The sequence below is a fragment of the Symphalangus syndactylus genome, chromosome 3 (genome assembly GCF_028878055.3).
Source record: "Symphalangus syndactylus isolate Jambi chromosome 3, NHGRI_mSymSyn1-v2.1_pri, whole genome shotgun sequence".
NCBI lineage: Eukaryota > Metazoa > Chordata > Mammalia > Primates > Hylobatidae > Symphalangus > Symphalangus syndactylus.
The window spans coordinates 21,677,172-21,698,190 of NC_072425.2; the positions used below are offsets into that span (position 1 = coordinate 21,677,172).

Below are 21,019 nucleotides of genomic sequence, written 5' to 3' on the forward strand. Positions count from 1 at the left end.
GTTATTTTCTTTGTGAGTTTATATGATATATGGTATGTAAATTATGTCCTCTTATAGCCACATAGTTAAAGCATGTGCTGTATTTTGATGTTCTGTTTTTTTTTTTTTTTTTAATTTTTTCTCCTTTTCTTGTAGCTGGGTTTATAAGTATTTCATCGGTGCTCAGAAAAGTTTACTTTTACTCTGTCTGGAATAAAATCTCATAAAGGTGGAACAAAATAGGTAACAATGATTAGGCCTCTGGATAGAAATAACACTGTGGAAATCTGGTGAGGGACATCCAGGGGTAATGAAGTCAGGATCTAGTGAATATTCAGGAGTCTGGCATAGCAGTGCATACAGGCCCAGGGATAAATAGGGTCTTTTGGGAGTTAGGAAGTAGAGCCAAAAAAGCATTCTGAATTTTAGGCTGAAAAAAATTAAAGAACAAACATTGTGCCAACATGTACTCTTTAATGGCAGTATCCAATGTAAAAGCATCATGGAATAATCATTGGTATTGTTATATTTTCAGATGTCTTTACTGAATTTTCAGATGGGTCTGTGTAATGCCAATTTCTAATTGAAAATCTGATGGTTAACTGCAACTTGTTGCCATCAGTGGTAGTATTACTCTTTCAGGTGGTGCTTCTTGACTGAATCTCTTTGCAAATGTATTTATCTCATTGAGTGCTAGTCAGCCAGCTGCCACATTGTAGCTACAGGAGGCTTACTTTTCTGGCCGTATCACCTAGGCTTCTGGGCCCAGGCCTTCAAAAGATGTGTTAGCTTTTTGTTTGAACTGAGGGAATTTTCCTCTATTGAGTTTATTTCTTTTTAATCAGGAACATGTTTATGGGCTGCACACTCAGATTGGAGGCCAATAGTAAATAAGCATTTTTGAAGTTGTTTTCCTCTTCTCTTGCAGGTGTGTTCCAGAGAAAAGCCTTCAGACATATTTGCTATATTGACACTGAGCTGTCAGGGGACTCAGGCTTATGAGGAGGTATTGTTACACAAAACAGTGTCTAGTGAAGACGACAAGAAAGAGGGGAAAGGATCGGAAAAAGAAGCTAAAATACTATAGAAAACCATGGTAGGTTATTGTGGATATTTTCATAATTTAGTTACAAAAGACTCTAGTAATTTAAAATTGGAAATGTTAACAGTGAGGGCAAATGAAAAACAATGGTGTTAATTTCTGGCTTTAGTGTATCATATAAAGATGGCACTCTACTATTCAAAGCGAATGAATTCAGATTTATTACAAGCCCTGTAAACCACAAGGGCCCCATGAGCCTGTAGGCCATGAATTATTAAAACAAAGGAGGAAATGCTCATAAATAATATTTTCTAATAAAACTGGTGTTAGCAAACTGGTACAAATAGCTAGGTTTTTAACTTTAAGTTCAGTTTTTTTCTGGTGGAAATTAAAAATTCTGAACCAGTCCTTTAATTAGTGATATGAATGATGTAGAAGTTTATTATATGTGTGAATGTTTAACTGAAAAAGCCACCTCTTTTACATACTTTTAAAATAATAGTGTCAAGTGCTGAGTATAGTAGGGACACTGAATTGAGAATCAAAGAAACCTTGCTTTTTGGGAAGAGTTCAGACTTGAATTTGTGATGTTAGACGAGCTCATAGTCTCTGGTGCCTAGGCTTTTAATTGGTAAAATGTGCTGATTTTTTTTCCCTTAGTATTATGAGTTCTGGAAGGTATTATGTGAATTTTTTTCTCCTAAGTATAAGCGAGAAAAGGTTTCTTTTTTTTTTTTTTTTTTTTTTTTAAAGATGGAGTCTCACCCTGTCGTCCGGGCTGGAATGCAATGGCGCAATCTCGGCTCACTGCAACCTCCATCTCCCAGGTTCAAGCAATTCTCCCTGTCTTAGCCTCCTGAGTAGCTAGGATTATAGGTGCCCGCCACCATGCCCAGCTAATTTTTTGTATTTTTAGTAGAGATGGGGTTTCGCCATATTGGCCAGGTTGGTCTCGAACTGACCTCAGGTGATCCATCCACCTTAGCCTCCCAAAGTGCTGGGATTACAAGCATCAGCCACCGTGCCTGGCCAAGATTTTAAAAACACATTACCAATGAGAGAAAAAGCAGAAAATATTAATCACCAGTATGATTATTTGGAATATGTTGTTTAGCTGGTCTGTTGGTGGTGATTTTTTTGATTTTTTTTTTTTTTTTTTTTTTTTTTTGAGACAGGATCTTGCTCTGTCGTGCAGGCTGGAGTGCAGTGACATGATCATAGCTCACTGCAAACTCCAACTCCTTGGGCTCAAAGGATCTTCCTGCCTCAAGCCTCCCAAGTAGCTTGGCCTTATAGGTGCATGCCACCACATCTGGCAAATTTTAAAATTTTTTTGTAGAGAAGGGTTTTGCTTTGTTGCCCAGGCTGGTCTGGAACGCCTTAGCTCAAGGAATCCTGCTGCTTCCTTAGCCTTCCAAAGTGCTGGGATTATAGGCATGAGGCACCGTGCCCAGCCTGGTGGTGTTTCTTTAAATGTTACTTGCTTTTAAAAATATTTGTGCCAAGGATTATAACTTAATCAGCTGACTCCTTAGAGAAGAAATTCTGATATTTTAGATCTAGATTGTGGGAACAAGTGTTAACTTGGGATTTTCCCTGTCATTTTAGTTATGTGGTGAAATGTGAAAAAACCACACTGATTCTTTTATATCTTACCATGTGAATTATTTACCTCCCATTCTGCTCATTTCTTATAGTCTTGATATTCTTACAACTAAAAGAAATGCTTTATTATTTGTCAGAGTGGATGATGTCTTCCTTAGTTTATTCTTTTTAAATTCAGCTTAGATTTTCTGGTGTATAAATTTTGTGTTTTTATATAATTTAATTAATGAGTATTTTCTAGTTTCTCTTATTACTTGCTTTTTAGATCTCAGATTGCAATGAGAATTTTCTCTTTCTGTATGGTTCTTCTGATTCAGTTTTTTGTCTTTTTTTTTTTTAAATGGAGTCTCACTCTGTTGCCCAGGCTGGAGTGCAATGGCATGATCTCAGCTCACTGCAACCTCTGCCTCCCGGGTTCAAGTGATTCTCCTGCCTCAGCCTCCTGAGTAGCTGGGACTGCAGGGGTGTACCACCGTACCTGGCTAGTTTTTGTATTTTTAGTAGAGATAGGGTTTCACCATGTTGGCCAGGCTGGTCTTGAACTCCTTGACCTCTGATGATCCACCTTCCTCGGCCTCCCAAAGTGTTGGGATTACAGGCGTGAGCCACTGTGCCCAGTCTGATTTATTTTTTTAATACTTAAAATCTGTTTAGAGCTTATTTGAGTAAATAAGATTTCTCTGCATTTCTTCAATTTTTCCTGTTACTGTTTTTTTTGAGACGAAGTTTTGCTCTTGTTGCCCAGGCTAGAGTGCAATGGCGTGATCTCAGCTCACTGCAACCTCCGCCTCCTGGGTTCAAGCAATTCTCCTGCCTCAGCCTCCCAAGTAGCTGGGATTACAGGCATGTACCACCATGCCTGGCTAAATTTATATTTTTAGTAGAGATGAGGTTTCTTCATGTTGGTCAGACTGGTCTCGAACTCCCGACCTCAGGTGATCCGCCTGCCTTGGCCTCCCACAGTGCTGGGATTACAGGCGTGAGCCACCGTGCGCGGCCTGTCACTGTTGTTTCATAATGCTTATCCTGTCATATCCAGTAGAATGTTAGATGTAACATTTTTAGATTTAACATTGGCAGTCTGTATTATTTGTGTGATAAATGACAAATGTTTATGTAATGTAGCAATATGCAATTTTGCTCAGGTGTGGCCGGTGTGCAGGACTAGGTAATTTAGCAAGTACATGAGCCTAGCTAACAGCCTAGCGTTTCCAACTCTATGGCTCTTTTGTTCTCTAGTACTTACTTCGGGATAGATGAATATGTCTCACTAAGTGTTTAAAAAATTTGTTTATTTGTGGCAAACTGCACCAGTTGGAAAACTGGTTGTGGATGTTGAGCAAGAAAGACATCTAGACAGGTGATTTTTATTGAGAAAAAGAAAACCTTTATAATCTATTTTAGCTCTTTTTATATAATGATAGAGGTTTTCAGATGATTACCTTTTCAACCAAAGTTTTCTTTGCTTTATAGAGGACAGTGACACTATAGTGTTAACTTACTATTATCCAAAAATAATGTGATTTTTAAACATAGATATTCAAACAAGAACAAAAGAGGCAAGACTGTTCATAAAAAATTGAGAATGTTTTAGTTTATGATGGACTTCAAAACAAAATATTTACTATATACTAACACATAATTTCATGTAAGTAAAGACAGTATAACCAGCTTTTAAATGGAATATTTTAGGCTTTATGGAAAACTCACTAAGTTATCCTTGTTCATTTTGCTGTGTATCGGTATAAGTGTCTTCGTGATATTTGTAAATTTGGAAAAATTTAAAGGTTTTTGGATGTGTGACTCATGAGTGTATAGAATCTACTCTGTTAGATTTTCATGAAATTCATTCATTTTCTGGGTGCTGGTCTGTTCCACTGATTTGATATTTCATTTTAGTTAATGGTACTACCCATCGATCTTTGTAGAGTATTTCTTGATACTCTTACTTATGTTTTTCCCCAAATGAGCTTTAAAATGATTTTTGTTGAGATTTAAGTAAATCAATCCTGAGGAGATTTTGATTGAGAATATAATACATTTGTAAATTAGCTTGTCATTTTGCAGTATGTATTTTTCCCACTCTGCATTTGGAATGTCTCCCACTAGTCTATTTAAAAAATTAAAGGCCTTGCACCAAAGGTTTGAATGTCAAATAGTGAACACTATTTTAATGTTTTTTTATAGTTTTCTTATAGTGTTCACAGATAACTTTTTATTTTGTATTATTCTATATTATGAAATCCTAAATTCTAAAATTTAAATAGAGACCTGGGTCTTACTCTGTTGCCCAGGTTGGAGTGCAGTGACACAGTGATAGCTCACTTAACCTCGAACTCCTGGGCTCTAAGGATCCTCCTGCCTCAGCATCCTGAGTGGCTAGGACTATAGGTGCCCGCTACCATGTCCAGCTAATTTTTTTTATGTTTTGGGGAGATTGGATCTTGCTACATTACCCAGGCTGGTCTCCAGCTTCTGGCCTTCAAGCGATCCTCCCACCTTAGCCTCCCAAAGTGCTGGGATTATAGGCATGAGCCACCATGCCCAGCCCTGAAATCTCAGTTTTCTAAGGTTAGAAGTCTTTGGCAGTTTGGAAAGGTTAGAAGTCTTTGGCAGTTTATGAGTCACTCACCATCCTGCATTTCTGGGACTCTCTTGAAGCTAAGAAGTATCTAATTCTTGCAGATGATGTGTGATGTGGATGACATTTGTTGAAGTAGTATTCAGAATGTGTAGGTTCAGCTAAAAGATGACTTTATTCATTTATTTATTTATTTAGAGACAGAGTTCACTGTCGCCCAGGCTGGAATGCAGTGGCGTGATCTCGGCTCACTGCAACCTCTGACTCCTCAGTAGCTGGGACTATAGGTGCATGCCACGACACCCGGCTAATTTTTTTATTTTTAGTAGAGACGGAGTTTTACTATGTCGGCCAGGCTGGCCTCAAACTCCTGACCTCAAGTGATCTGCCCACCTCGGTCTCCCACAGTGCTGGGATTACAGGCATGTGCCCCCGTGCCTGGCCAAGATAACATTATTTATAAATAATGCCAAGAGTGACTGAGGTGAACCTTACCAAAACGTGAACGAAGATCTCTTATTTTCTGGTGAGGAGTTCAATAGGATGGGATTTTACTTACCACTCTTGAGCAGTTTTTTCTTGTTTCAGTATTAACTGTTTCACAGTAGACAATCAGTGCTATGGGTTGGCTAAAGATATAGTTGTATATCATCTTTTTCAGGTGATGTTTCCTTTGTTGAAGTAATTGTTTTCATTCTCCTTCTAACAGAGATCTATTCGATCTTTTGCTAATGATGATCGCCATGTTATGGTGAAACATTCAACAATCTATCCGTCTCCGGAGGAACTTGAAGCTGTCCAGAATATGGTATCTACTGTTGAATGTGCTCTTAAACATGTCTCAGATTGGTTGGATGAAACAAATAAAGGCACAAAAACAGAGGGTGAGACAGAAGTGAAGAAAGATGAGGCCGGAGAAAACTATTCCAAGTGAGTGTGGACTGACCTCTGGGACGCTGTGCTAGAGTGCACAGCAAAGCTCTAAGGTCTGCTGGATTGAGTGTGTGTTATGCTGTTTTTTGGATTTTGTCTTAAGCATATATGAGACTATAACCAAGGAAGTAAATGTTACATAGAGATTTTCTGAGTTAAATTTGAAAGGAAAGCAAGAAAAGAATAAAGATTAGAGCCAGAGAAGGAAAATGGACCTGTTTAGGATCCCTTTTGAGAGAACACCAAGTCCTTTAAAATCATTATGTTTGAAAGTTATGATCTTTTTCCTGTGTTGATTCAGCCTCCTAAACTTTGAAATAAATAGTAGTGTTTTTGATCTCTGGGGAGATCATAAAATATCATTCTTGTAAGGCATTTAAAAATCCTTGTGTAGAAGAAAGAGTGTAGGAAAATATATTTTAAAGGTATTTTTGACTGTTTCTACCTCACTGATTCCCAGGAATTTAGCAGTGTCTTTCATATCATAACTGCTCTTTATGTATTTGTGGATTGGATAAAGATCTAATGGGATCCACACCCTTCAACAATTATAGTAGCATATTCTAAGTGTGACAATAATAGATTAGTGAAACTGAAATGGTACCTGGAGTTAGATCATTAATCTTTTTATGCCAGGCTAAGCTTAAAGTTACTGTTTTGAGCAGTTGTCACTATGGTTGGAATAAGTGTCTAACTTTGAAAGATGGAGCTCATTTGACTATACTGTATGAATAGAAACATTGCTTTGGCTGTAATTTGTAAGTGAAAGAGGTTACAGAATTTTTGCAGCTTTTAACTTTAAATCAATGTGATAAATAAATAATAGTAGGAAAGTATTGATAAATGGATTTTCTTCACTGAAAGATAGTATAACCTTTTTTATCTTCAGATGAAAGATAATCAGTGTGTCAGTTTTATTGCTGAAGAGCATAATTTTTTAAACTATTTACAGGCAGTTTATACATTGTGTCTGGTCATAGCCTTGTCAGTTTGAAGGCTCTTGGAAATGTAGTGTAATTTTTCTCATATATGATGTCTGTACAAATGTTACTGTTAGATTTGGAGTTCACATTCATTAGTAATGTTACCTAATTATTTAGTTCTATATGTATCTCAGCTCTTGTGCAAGTTAAATAGTCATGTATTCCAGATTTAAATTGCACTTTGCTGCATGTTTATGTCGTGTTAAAAACTTTTTTTATTGTGGTAAAATATATAACATAAGATTTGCTATTTTTACTAATTTTAAGTATACATTGCAGTGAAGTTTATGTCTTTTTAATACATTTTCTAATTTTGTTTCTTCTCAAGCCTGGCATTATTTTGGAAAGCACTTCTATAGACTTGCTTAACTGGATGAGGTCTGTGATTTAAAGACTTGTACGGGATAATATGCTGCACACTTTTATTTGAAGTTTTATTTTTATTTTTATTTTTTTAGAGATAGGGTGCTCTGTTGCCCAGGTTGGAGCATAGTGGTGTGATCATAGCTTATTGTAGCCTTGAACTCCTGGGCTCAAGTGATCCTCCTACATCAGCCTCTTGAATAGGTAGGACTATGAGTGTGTGCCATCGTGCCTGGCTAATTTAAAAAAAAGAATTTTGTTTGGAGAGACAGAGTTGCTACATTGCCCAATCTGGTCTCGAATTCCTGACCTCAAGCTATCCTCCTGCCTTGGCCTCCCAAAGTGCTGGGATTACAGACATGAGCCACCATGCCCCCCTGGATTTTATACTTCTCTGTGTGAATGCTCTTGGTTGTCTATATATAGTCTCCGTTTTGTGGAACAGTCCCTGGGTGAGCCCTTGCCTATGATCCTTGCCATGTGGTGGAACTCAAGGAGTGCAGAATGATTCTATTCTTATATCAGAGGCTAGCATGTCTTCCAAGAACAGAGTTGTGTTCTGGTAATAAACATATATTGTGCACCTGGCGAGTGTTAACCACTCTGAAGGACACAGAGATGGGTGGGGGGTAGCTTGTATTTATTAAGCAATTAAGCATTTTCCATTGCCAGGCACTATTAGGCAGCTTTTGCCTATGCTGTCTTAATTTAACTTAATGCTTTACCTTTTCAAAAACGGATTCAAAAGTCAAATAACTTATACAAGGTCCTACAATATGTATTATTAGGAATATTAGAATTCTGTTTTTAATTTTAAGAAATTCACATATAGTAAATTCAGATACATTGGGTTGCTTGCTTTACAATAACTGCTATGTTCCAATTTTTAAATTCAGATTCAGAACTGTTTGAATTAGGAATTGATTTTCTGCTCAATCATGCTGTCTTCTACCTGTGGGCTGATAAGATCAAGTATATCATAATTATGGTTTAGAATTTAATAACTGAGCTAATAATAGCTACTATTTATTGAGTGCCAACTATTGTACCACAGTACTTTTCCTATCTTGCAACAAATCTACCAGTCTCTAATATTATTATCTTCCTTTCTCCACTCCTGTTTTACTTGTGAAATTTCCTGTGCTCTAAACTCGCTTATAAAAAAAAAAAAGAGTGACTCAGAATCATTAACAAACTTTAACTTAAGTCTACTTAGTAAATATGTGTGGTTGAGCCAGAATTCATATTCAAGTTTCTCTGACTCCAGATCCAGTTTTCTTAGCATCTATGCTTCATTTTCCTGTGAATAACATGTGAAAGTACAGAGCAGGGAGAGACGATGATGTGCTGGTTCTGGAAATCTGCAAAAGCTCCATGAAGGAGGTAGCACTTGGAATAGGCTCAGAGGATGGATGGGGGTAGGGTTTTGGCAGGTGGTGAAAGTGAAAGAAAAAAATAAATCTCAGCACCGATCTAGGTATGAGAAAGTATAGAACTGTTAAAGGAATAATAACTGTTGTTTATTGAGCTGTTAATATCTGTTGGGCTCTGGCCAAAGTTTGTTACATATATTCTCACTACCACTCTGTGAGAAAGGTATTATTCCTGTTTTACAAATGAGGAAGCAGGCTCAAAAGAAGTCCAATGAAATTTGTCCAATGTCACACAGTAAGTAGCAGAGCCAGTATTTGAACCAGGAAGCGATGTCATTTTCTAAATTGCTTTCCAATATGGTAAGTGTTCAAGTGTTCAATGGGACACCAGTGAAATAGTAGGTAGAGTGTTATCCAATCAGTGCCTTTGGAAGATTATTCTGGTTGCTGTATACAGTACTTTGAGGATGACAGAGGTCAGAAAGGCCAATAAGGAGGAGGTTATTGAGGTTGTCTACGTTAGAGGTAATAAAAGCCTGAAGAAACTGGTTTGCAAGTTTGATGGTGATTATAGAGGTATAATTTATAAACCATTACAATATTAGATTTGGAAGAATGACAGGACAAGGATACAGAGGAATAAGAAATCAAAGATGACTGATTGTCTATTGTTAATATCAGACAATTGCCTACACTTGGTCACCTGCTTTAAAATGCTTTTTATTTCTATATTTATACCACCTTTATCATTTTTCATTGATTTAATGTTTATTAAATCTCTATAAGTGTGCCAGGCACTGAACCCATGGCTGGATTATTTATAACTTCCTTTCTAGTTTCCACTGCCACAGTTTGTTTCTCTCCCTTCTCCCTTTCCATTTTATTCTCAACTCTGCTGATTCTTGCCCAACTCTGCTGATTCTTTGCTTATAGCTAGAATGACTGTTTCCCATGTAGGTAGATCAAGATTCTGCTGAAGTCAGACTTTCAGTTTGCCTTGCTTGACATCTCTAATTTTGACCTCTCCCTTTTCTGAACTTGGGAAGCAATCATATAATGTAAGGGACCTGAATGTTGTGGTCAAAACAACTTATGTTTGAATTTAGGCTTTGCCATTTTACTTTCTTGGTGAATTTGAACAATTAACTTTTCTGAGGCTCACATTTCTTGTCTTCCAAGTGGAGGCTTGTGGTGAGATTTAAATGAGAATATGTGACACCTGTTCGTGCTCAGATGTTACTTTCTCTTCCCCTTTTAAATAGGGCACTTAAACTTACTGCTTTTGTTGCTTAACTACAGAGTAAGCCTCAGGAGCAGGAGAGACTGTAACTCCTGTAATATGTTTGCCATACTCAAACACTTGCTTATTTGTTGAAAGATGGTTAAGCTTAGTTAATATTTTCATTTGTGATTAAGGGAAATGAACCAATAAGAAACTTTTAGAATTAAAATCAAGGATAGATGAGCACTTTTCTTATGCACCATTCATGACTTGATGTTCTTTGAGTGTTTGCTCTTTTAGCTACTCCTGGATTTGGAATGCATATGCTGGCAGTTTATCTTTCCTTCCTTAGCTCTATACTTTTATTACATTTTTCTGCTTTCCCCATAAGCTGATATACAAAGGGCGGCACTTTAGAATGATATAATTGGGAGGAACTTTAGTTCATCTAGCCAATAGTCATTTTACTGTTGTGGATACTGAGTCAGCAGGCATTACGAGTAGAATCCATGTCTTTTAGATTTCTGTGCTGATGTTCTTTCTCAGTATACAGTGGTATTCATGTTCCTCACAAATTGCCTAATTACTACTAAAACAGGAGGAAGTTTATTTTTATTTTTTGAGACAGGGTCTCATTCTGTCGCCCAGGCTGGAGTGCAGTGGTGCAAACATGGTTCTGTGCAGCCTCAACCTCCTGGGCTCAAACAGTCCTCTCTCCATTGCTTCCTGAATAGCTGGCACTACAGGTGCATGCTACTGCACCTGGCTAATTGTTTTACATTTTTTGTGGCGACAGGGTGTTACTGTGTTGCCCAGGTTGGTCTTGAACTACTGGGCTCAAATGATCCTCCTGCCTTTACCTCCCAAAGTGTTGGGATTACAGGCATGAGCCACTGCACCTGGCCAGAAGGAAATTTAAAAAGAACAATTTGAAAAAATACTTAAGAGAATACAGTATTTTTGAGCTTTCTTAAGCAATATAAATATAGTAAAGAATTACAAGATCTATAGTATAAAATACATTCCCCATTGACACCTTGAGGGAAGATAGATACTTTCTAAGCCTCAAATCTGAGACTTAATTTTGTAGATACTTGGATGTCTGGATTTACATACTCCCTTATCAGTTCATAAGGGTATTCAGGAAGCCAAGTGATGATTAAGTTATAATTTGGGAAATAGGTTGTGAAAGTAATCATGCAGACTTTTATTTTTAGGGATCAAGGTGGTCGGACATTGTGTGGTGTAATGAGGATTGGCCTGGTTGCAAAAGGCTTGCTGATTAAAGATGATATGGACTTGGAGCTGGTTTTAATGTGCAAAGACAAACCCACAGAGACCCTGTTAAATACAGTCAAAGATAATCTTCCTATTCAGATTCAGGTGAGTACAGTTTAACTGCACCTCTAGGTGAATTTGTGAAAAGGTGAAATAGGTAGTGACTCTGAAAAAGTTATTAACCAGAATTGCTAATAGCTAATAGGATAGACACAGACAAAATGAGTACTGCTACTCTTGGTCAAAGACTAATTCATCACAGTTAAAGCAAACTTCTGGTGATTTGTACTCAGGATATATTTATCAAATTAAGATGGCCATTAAGGTACCATCTTAAACTTTTCCATTGTATCTTGCTGAGAATCTTCATTTTTTCCAGACTGGGTCTCACCATTATAAAGTTCTTTGAAGGGTTGGTATAATGCAGAAAATAATTGAAAGGTTGAAAACAGCTTAGACTAGATACTTTCTAGAGACTAAGAGACTTTCTTATCAACGAGAGACTTTCATAGATACTAATTTTTAAAACTGAAGACTCAGTTAATTTGCCAACTCTTTGTTCTGTTAATGGGAAATCACTGTTCATTTCTTGTCTCCAAACCTTCTTTATACTGGGATGCATTTAGAAAAATATGATGTTGGCATGTTCCCTGGAGGATGCTGCTGAAGGCTGAAGGCTCCTCAGGGATGAAGGTAACCATTCTGGGGTTCTGGTCATTCTAGGACCTGCCCTGCCAGCCTACCTCAAGGACTCATTGCATCACTGATTGGGAGTCTGTGATCATCTTCAGTTTCAGATGCATATTGTCTGTGGTCCGATTAAATTACAGCTTTTGATAATTTTATATTAGTTTGTCTTCATATCAATGTCACAGAAATAGATGTTGGCCCATAGGTCCAAACTTGGTAATTGTTGAATGCTCCCCTCCACCACTCACTTTTTAAAATTTAGTTTCTTTTATTTGTATATCTTTTAAAAAGGGTCTTTTTTTCAAGATGTATGAATTCTAAGTTTGTTTTTATTAGCTTTGTTACTAGATCATTTTCTTTCATATTCACCAACTGACCCTCAAAACCATCTCTGATTTTTTAGTACTATTCTTGACACTCAAATTTATCTTACTGATTGGCACATTCTCCTGTATTAATTTTGGGGACACCATTTTATCATTTTGTCTTAATATATGGTTTTTAAAGTGACAGAATATACTTGGCTTTTCCACTTTCAATTTTGATGGAGAAACATTTTCTGGTCTTTCATAGGGTTGAATCTATTTACCTTTCCCTCCCTTTTAAAAAAATCCTTTTGTGATCATTTGGAGGAAGGACAGTGGAATATAGCTTTATGTATTAAGCATGGAATAAAGCTTTACAAAGTGGAAAGCTCATTAATGGGCTTTCTGGCTAACTATACTTGTAGTTTATTAGAATATTAATAAAGTTCCCATTTCAATTTTTTATGTTGTTTTAGAATTTAATCTGTATTTCTGCTGTTAGTATAGTAAACATCGTTACTCTTACCTCTAGAATTATCAGAATCAGACATACTAGTGGCTTTTTCGCCCACCTCACCCCCTTTCTGTTCCTTTCATGAATCTTGTTTCTTATGAGAATGATCATATTCCACATCCTCAGATGTTGCAGCATTGAAAACGGGTTGAGAACCAGTGCAATAGTAAATCGGAGTTTTTATTCAGAAAATCCATCACATTTCTCCTGTTTTGAAGATACAGAAGATTGGTCCAAGCTTTAGTTGGCATTGTTAGAGCTTTCTCTGTGCAGATCACAGCTTTGTGAACTCCACATTGTTTCTGTCTTGAGTGAGGGTCTTTATTTATGAGCATCGCAGTTTAAAAATGTCCTTGTCTAGTTAGCAAGTATTCAAGGGGGTTACCCTGGAGGGTATACAGGGTATACAAACCATCTCAAATTTTAGGAGACTGAAGCTTTTTAGGCTAAAGAAGACTAAAAAAGATATAAATACCTTTAGGTCTTCGAAATGCTATCTGGCAGAAGGTAAAAGAGGTGTGAACTCTTAAGACTAATGGTGGAAATTAGGAGAAGTATCTTTCAATTTAACATAGCCAATAGATTTCTCCAACAATAAATCTATGTTTGGGTAAAGATACATTTTCTTGTAAAATGGGGATGATGATTGTACACTAATCTCAGATTAAAATATATACATGTACACACATGCCCACATATATACACATATGTGCACGTGTATTGTTACTAATAATATTCATGAAATTATTTTAAGTGTGACTTTTACAATTAAACCTTTCTCCCTGAGCACCCTCCGCCCCTCCTGCCCTTCCCAGTTTTCATGGTGTTTGTGTGGAAAACCAGTCTCTGATATGATATTATTTTCTTATGGACCAAAAATCTTTTTCCCAAGCACTTAACATAGCTAAACTTTCAGTTATCTAAGTACCTTAGTTAGCTGAGGTTATACCCTACCTTTTCTCTTCATATTCTTTCCTAGGATGCTTTTAGAACTTCTTTGAGCAAAGGAGGAAGAGGATGACCAAAACCAGAAATCACTTAAAATTAGTCTAGCACAAAATGCATATTATGTTTATTATTTTGGGTGTGTCTTATGGTGATCGACATGCATAATTGAAAAATGAAGTTCAATTTATTCTTTGACAGACATCTTTAATGCTCTTTTAGTGACAAAATGAATGTGAGCTGTTTTTTGCAGTTTCTTTATATTCTGGTTCTTTTATCTACTGTATGGCCTTTCCCTTCCTTGGCTTCCTCTATTCAAAAGTAGGATAATGAGTTTTCCCTTTCCTACTTTTTTGGGATCGTTTAATGGTAAAATGCTATTTTTACGTAAGTGACTTTGAATTCTTTTAATACACACTGATGAGCAGGGACTTGGTATTGTCCCCATTCAGCCTGGCTACTGTGTGTCAGATAATAGACACTAAATTTCACCATTAAGAAAAAAAAGCCCTGTGTAACTTATTAAATCATATATTTAATGTATAATAATATATTAAGCATAACTTAATATATAATTCTGATCAGGTGATTATTTTGTGGGAGGCCCCTACCTAAATTGTGTGTTTGTTTATATTTGTATGTTAAAAGAAGCAATGTAGGTTTTCTGTAGATGTCAGATGACTTGTCCCATAGTGGTAGGTCCCATTGGAAGATCTCTGAGACCTGTTGTCAAAGAAGGGAAGAAGTTACTTGTTTATACTCATTGTTTCCTCCTGGTCAGTGACTGTGCAGAGATACTTTTTCATTCATGCTTATTTGGTGCTCTTTAAAAAGCTCCATAATCTTATATTCATAAGTTTTTGCCAAGTAGGAGTTCCTGTTTAGGCTGTTCTACAAAAAGAGCTGTTGTTTTGGAGAGCAGTCCCAGCTATTTCTTATTTTATAATAGTTCTCTGTAATAATTTTAAGAACAATAATTTACCATTTATCACATACTGATGCTATTGGCATTTTACTTTCAAATATTAGAATGGTTTTAAATATTGTTTCATAATTGTATGGATGGTTGACATTGTGGTTGCTTTTTAAAGAATGGAGAAAGAGGGTTTTCTTGTAAGTTGGGAGGAGAGAAAAGTGTTATCCCCAGTAAAGAATTAGTTACAGGCTTTCTTTGCGCTTTGAGCACAGTAATATTAATAGTCAATAACATTTGAGAACTTGGTACAAGCATTCTTTTTTTTTCTTTTGAGATTTCAGTCTAATTAACTGGGTGATTTTGAAATCTTGGTGACTTTCAGAAACTCACAGAAGAGAAATATCAAGTGGAACAATGTATAAATGAGGCATCTATTATAATTCGGAATACAAAAGAGCCCACGCTAACTTTGAAGGTGATACTTACCTCACCTCTAATTAGGGACGAATTGGAGAAGAAGGATGGAGGTACACATGTATATTTGTTGTTGTTGTTTGTTTTCTTCATATAAAAGCTATGTTAACAATGTTTTATGGATTTAGGAAATAACAGCCTTCATTTGTTTTATGCCACTCTATTTAATAGTATTTAAATGGCTTTGTTTCTACATAATCAGTATATTTTGCAAAAATGTATGAATTCAAAATATAAAATATTATTTCAAAAACCTGTGCTTGTCTTATTGGTTTTAACTCTGCTTTAATTTTTATACCATTTGCTGTTCTGTTTTACTTTGTCTAGTATTGCGTTAAGTTATTGGTATCAGCCAACTTATTCTATGTATTTTGGCTTAATGGTCAGATTTCAGGATTAAATGTGGTCCAAAACAGAATTGTTTTCAAATTTACTCATTGTTCCAAAATTACGTGCATCCTGGTCGGGCATGGTGGCTCATGCCTGTAATCCCAGCACTTTGGGAGGCCAAGGTGGGTGGATTGCTTGAGGCCAGGAGTTCGAGACCAACCTGGCCAACTTGGTGAAACCCTGTCTCTACTGAAAATACAAAAAAATTAGCCAGGTGTGGTGGTGGGTGCCTGTAATCCCAGCTACTCGGGAGGCTGAGACATGAGAACTGCTTGAACGCAGGAGGTGGAGGTTACAGTGAGCTGAGATCACGACACTGCACTCCAGCCTGGGTGGCAGAGCAAGACTCTACCAAAAAAAAAAAAAAAAAAAAAAAAAGACTTGCATCATATTGCTCTTGACTTCTAATAGCTATATAATCTCGTAAGATTTGTACTTGTATGTGTCTAGATTTGTTTTATAGTATAAGGGATGGAAATTGGGGGATTGAATTTTTTTAATGGATAATGTTTAGTAAATTTTTTTTTTTTTTTTTTTTTTGAGACGGAGTCTCGCTCTATCGCCCAGGCTGGAGTGCAGTGGCGCAGTCTCGGCTCACTGCAGCTCCGCCTCCCAGGTTCACGCCATTCTCCTGCCTCAGCCTCTCCGAGTAGCTGGGACTACAGGCGCCCGCCACCACACCCGGCTAATTTTTTGTGTTTTTAGTAGAGACGGGGTTTCACTGTGGTCTCGATCTCCTGACCTCGTGATCCGCCCGCCTCGGCCTCCCAAAGTGCTGGGATTACAAGCGTGAGCCACCGCGCCCGGCGTAAGTTTTTTTTTAGGAGGTTTGTGACCCTGTTAACACTTTGAATATGATTTATGTAAGAATCATGCTTTAAACTAACTTTCTTCTGAAGTGAAGGAGAATTGCTGTCTGGCAGTGTCATCCTCATAAAAGTAGAGAAATCTATTCAGTTATTGGTAGTTTTGAGAAGTTCATGATGGAATTGTGGTGGGCTTCTTTTTCTGATGTTTTTATCCTGTCAAGTTAGCTTGTTTCTGCCTCTCATTCCCTAGAAACTTGCCTGGTGGTATTTCTCCTGTGTCAAACTTTTGACCAACTGGCCACTCTGTCATGACAATTTAGAGGCATTGCAGCCTATCTGGGCCAGTGGGGACTCCCTGTTGCTGTTTTTCATCACCAGACTTTCAACAAGTCCCATTGCTTAACTCCTTTACCTGAGATACCAGTGCTGCAATAAACATTGGTCAGTTTCTTAGTTTATTTCAACTTGGTGATAAGGGTAGAGAAAAAGGTACCAGTAAAGTTGGAGTTTTAATTTTTGAGAGACATGACTCAGAATCACTTAAAGTAAAAGTGATAGACTCTTTTTAAAAAAATGCTTTTAGGATAACTAAAATCCTCTATATCATAACTCAACAAATATAAACCAGACACATTTATGAGTCATATTTTAAAATCAAAGGGCATCCAATCTATAATTGAGCTTATGCCTATGCATTAAAAATTTTTTGCTGTGTGTAGTATCTATAGCACCTCTGAAGAACCAATCTTAAATGGCTTAATTTTTTTAACAGCTTTACAGTTCACCATTAACTGTAGAACTATAAAATGATTTCTGAAGTGTCAAGATAAATGTTAATTCTGGTAAGATGTGTTCTACTTGACCCTCTAGTATAAAACCAACCATTTCTAAGTAGTGTTGTAATTATAGGTATTATTTAAAATTATTTGAGTATAGGGAGATGAGAAAAAGACTGAAGTTGCCAAAGGCTAGGTTAATTACATGTTTGCTTGTATCTGTCAGCATCCCTTTCATTTCTTTTTTGAAAGTATTAAGGGAACATCAGTCATCTTTATTCCTTGGTTTTGTGTACTTATATGAGATTTTGTCATAGCTTTCAGTGATACTTTTAAACTTAGTCTGTTGCCTTTATAACTTTAACTTCTGTTTAGAGAAGCTGAAAACATTCTTAGTATATTGTATTCTTGCTAGAAACTATTATAGAATAGATTTTGTAATAAAGTAAGAGAGTCATAGTCTCTGTTCAAGGTGTTTGAGTTACTGAAGGATCCAAAGACCTCTATGAGCTGAATCTCATCAGCTTATATGGGATCAAGGAATCAGCTTTGATCTAATGTTTTGCACATCTTACTTCCTTTTTTTTTTGAATGGCAGAAACATTTGCTTTGCTGTTGTCCTTAACATCCCAGCCGTGTTGACTCACTTGATATCTTTTATAATTTGCTCGGTTTTTCTAACCTGGGCTTTGTCAAAGACAATTTTTTATCTTTGCTACTGGTTTGCATATTCCTGGGCAACTTGGAGGATCTGATCTATAATTACGCACTTCAGACCTGGGCTGTACCATTCTGTTTTCTCACACTAGACAGCTCCTCATCCCCTTGATGCAGTTCTTTTCAGCTGCATGGGATAAAAGCACAAGATTCATTCAGGTCCCAGGAATTTGTGGGGCTGAAAGTTATCCTTTTTTCTCCTAATTTATACGTTTTTTTTTCTCAGCGTTAAAAAAAAATCCATTGTAACTTTTTTCTTGGAGACATTTTCCTGTAGTATCTCAACTTTCCTTCACCTACCCCCACCCAAACAAACTGTTCACAATACATACACACCTCACATCTTTCTTTTCTCTCTCTTAACTTGCCACATATTTGGGTAAAATCTAAAAAAGAAAAAAAAAAAGAGTGATTGAGAGCAGACAGAACCAGAGCACTGGGGCGTGAAACTTATTTCCTCAGGATTGTGCAGTGGATCTAACTACCTACTCCTTTCAAATCACGATTTACATTTTAAATTGCCATAATAATACAGAGTGAATCTCTTTGGTATTGTTTACTGTTTCATAGGTAAGTTTCCTCCTATGTTGTCCATCTTCTTTCTGGATTCTAACCCTTTACTTGAAGGCCCTGTAGAATAACCATATCCCCATTACTACGTTTCCTGCTAATGAAGGCATAGAAGCACAGATCTTGGTGTGCAGCAATCTTTCGTTTGGCTTGTTTGTTGTTGTTGTTGTTGTTGTTGTTGGAGACAGTCTTGCCTTGTTGCCCAGGCTGGAGTGCAGTGGCATGATCTCAGCTCACTGCAACCTCTGCCTCCCGTGCCTCAGCCCCCTGAGTACCTGGGACTATAGGTGCATGCCACCATGCCCGGCAAATTTTTTGTATTTTAGTAGAGACGAGGTTTTGCCATGTTGCCCAGGCTGGCCTCGCACTCCTGAGCTCAGGCAATTTGCGCGCCTCAGCCTCCCAAACTGCTAGGTGTGAGCCAGTGCCCCTGGTCTTATTTGACTCTTAACTCCATTAGTTGCTATTGCTGTGTGACCTTGGGTAGGTTTCCTCATTTTAAATTATGGATTATAAATACCTTAGAAAGTTGTTTTAAGTGAGAGAATTTATGTAATGTGACTTGTACAATAACTGGCACAAAGTAGTTGCTCAGTAAATAGTAGTAGTCAACTTATTGAATGCACCTACTCAAACTGCCTTAATAGTGAAAATAATGTGCACATGGTAGGTCAAAAGAAGTCAACCCAAGCACAGTTAAACTCTTAAACACCCAGTGATGTGTAGTATTAGAATCAGTATACTGATTTATGCAGTGCTAATAATAAAAACCTAGTATATTGTATAGCTTATAATTCAGGTGTCTTTTTGCCTGTCCTTTATCCTTAGCACCTCTAAGGGTACCTAATACATAGTAGATGATTTTTTAAAAAGCCCTATAAATCTGTTAAGTGAATTAACATAGCATATTGTCTGATTAAATAGGACTCTCCAGTGTGTAAGAAGTATTAATGGGCATCTCATAGCTCAAGTAATACATACTGGAGATTAATCTCTGTTAAGATATTTTTATAACCTACCATGTGATAAGCACTTCCTCATATATGATTTATTTTAAAAGCCCTCACATGGCCCTATGGGGTAGCTGATTGCCATTTTATAAATGAGGAAAATCTCACATTTTACCCAGCTCTCCTGGCTCTACGTCTAGTATGCAGGCCACTTCCCATTATTGTCTAGGATTACTGCATGAGTGGTTAGGCTGATCTGGTGATTCTGAGCTTCACACACAGTCTCAATTTCTTTTGGTGCTTGTGATTTTAAATTAGAAATATATTTGCTATTGAAGGGGGTGATAAATTATCTGCTTATTTATAATGCAGTTTGAAACCAGGTGAATAAGGAAACTACAGAGACATTTGTGGCTTAGACTAAGACACACCTCTCTCCTCAGTACTGGGGTGGATTTTCAGGGACTGTCAGAGAAGTTGCCTCAGAGTCCCTTCATATTGGTGCCAGTGTGAACTCGCCCTTCTTGGCAGAAATTCACTAGCATGTGTCTTGCTAGGGTCAAGGCAGTAGGTTTTACAGTACAGCCATCACAGCTGTGATGATAATGATGCAACAGGCTTTATTTTCCTGCCTTCCCTAGTTTCTGGATCTACGTTATCCAGGGCAAACTTTTTTTTTTTTTTTTTTTTTTTTTTTGAGATGGAGTCTCTTTGTCTCCAGGCTGGAGTGCAGTGGTGTGATCTCAGCTCACTGCAATGTCCGCCTCCTGGGTTCAAGCGATTCTTCTGCCTCAGCCTCCTGAATAGCTGGGACTACAGGCACCGGCCACCATACCCAGCTAATTTTTATGTTTTCAGTAGAGACGGGGTTTCACCATGTTGGCCAGGATGATCTCGATCTTTTGACCTTGTGATCTGCCTGCCTCGGCCTCCCAAAGTGCTAGGATTACAGGTGTGAGCCGCCATGCCCGGTCAATCCAGGGCAAACTTTTAGGCACTGTCTTTCCAGTGGCAGACTGCCACTGAAGAAAAGTCATACCGAGTGACATTAGTCACATAAATTAGGAGAACAGTGCTTTCTCTGTTCTACCTTATTGCTACATTTACCTGTTTATATTATTATGTGCCTGTGTTTTGCATGGACAGTGGTTTGGGGCATGTCTTCTCCCCAGAAAGCTTCAAGGAATTGAGAGAGAAGGGGCTGCCAGGATATTCTTAGGCTAATTAGAAAGTTATGTCAGCATAGACTTAGTAGCTCAGTTTCATCCTGATTGTCAAGGAGCCCCTCATGATACTGAGCTCAATTATTTTAACTTTGAAGAGCCTAGGTTCCAGACATATAACTCCTGTTTAATGCAATCATGTTTTGTTTTTTTTGCCGGCCCCATCTCCAGGCTAGTGTTTTGTTAACAGGGACAGATAGCTAGCTTGCATGTAAGGCACTGAGAGAAACTGACCAACATTTCCTGTAGTATGGTGTGATTCTGGTCACTGATTTAACCTCTAACCAAATGAACGTGGTTAGGCATAATAGACTTTTTTAGTGCTTCCGTTGCCAGAGTGTTGTATGTACCTTCATGCCCTGATGCTATGTTACTGAGTAA

The 21,019-nt window shown here is 37.4% G+C and overlaps 1 protein-coding gene across 13 annotated transcripts in view; it reads left to right on the forward strand.

Moving 5' to 3' along the window:
* The window catches only part of STRBP (spermatid perinuclear RNA binding protein), a 161,162-nt gene that overhangs the window by 85,436 nt on the left and 54,707 nt on the right, over positions 1 to 21,019 (forward strand). For all 13 annotated transcript variants that reach the window (XR_008656499.2, XR_010119970.1, XR_010119969.1 and 10 more), the window contains exons 2-5: positions 908 to 1,075; positions 5,917 to 6,137; positions 11,299 to 11,464; positions 15,112 to 15,256. Coding sequence is in view for 10 of the 13 variants with exons in the window: in XM_063636002.1 (XP_063492072.1) it covers positions 1,073 to 1,075; positions 5,917 to 6,137; positions 11,299 to 11,464; positions 15,112 to 15,256 (535 nt within the window). In the remaining 3 variants the exon portion in view is untranslated. The remainder of the gene's footprint in view (positions 1 to 907; positions 1,076 to 5,916; positions 6,138 to 11,298; positions 11,465 to 15,111; positions 15,257 to 21,019) is intronic.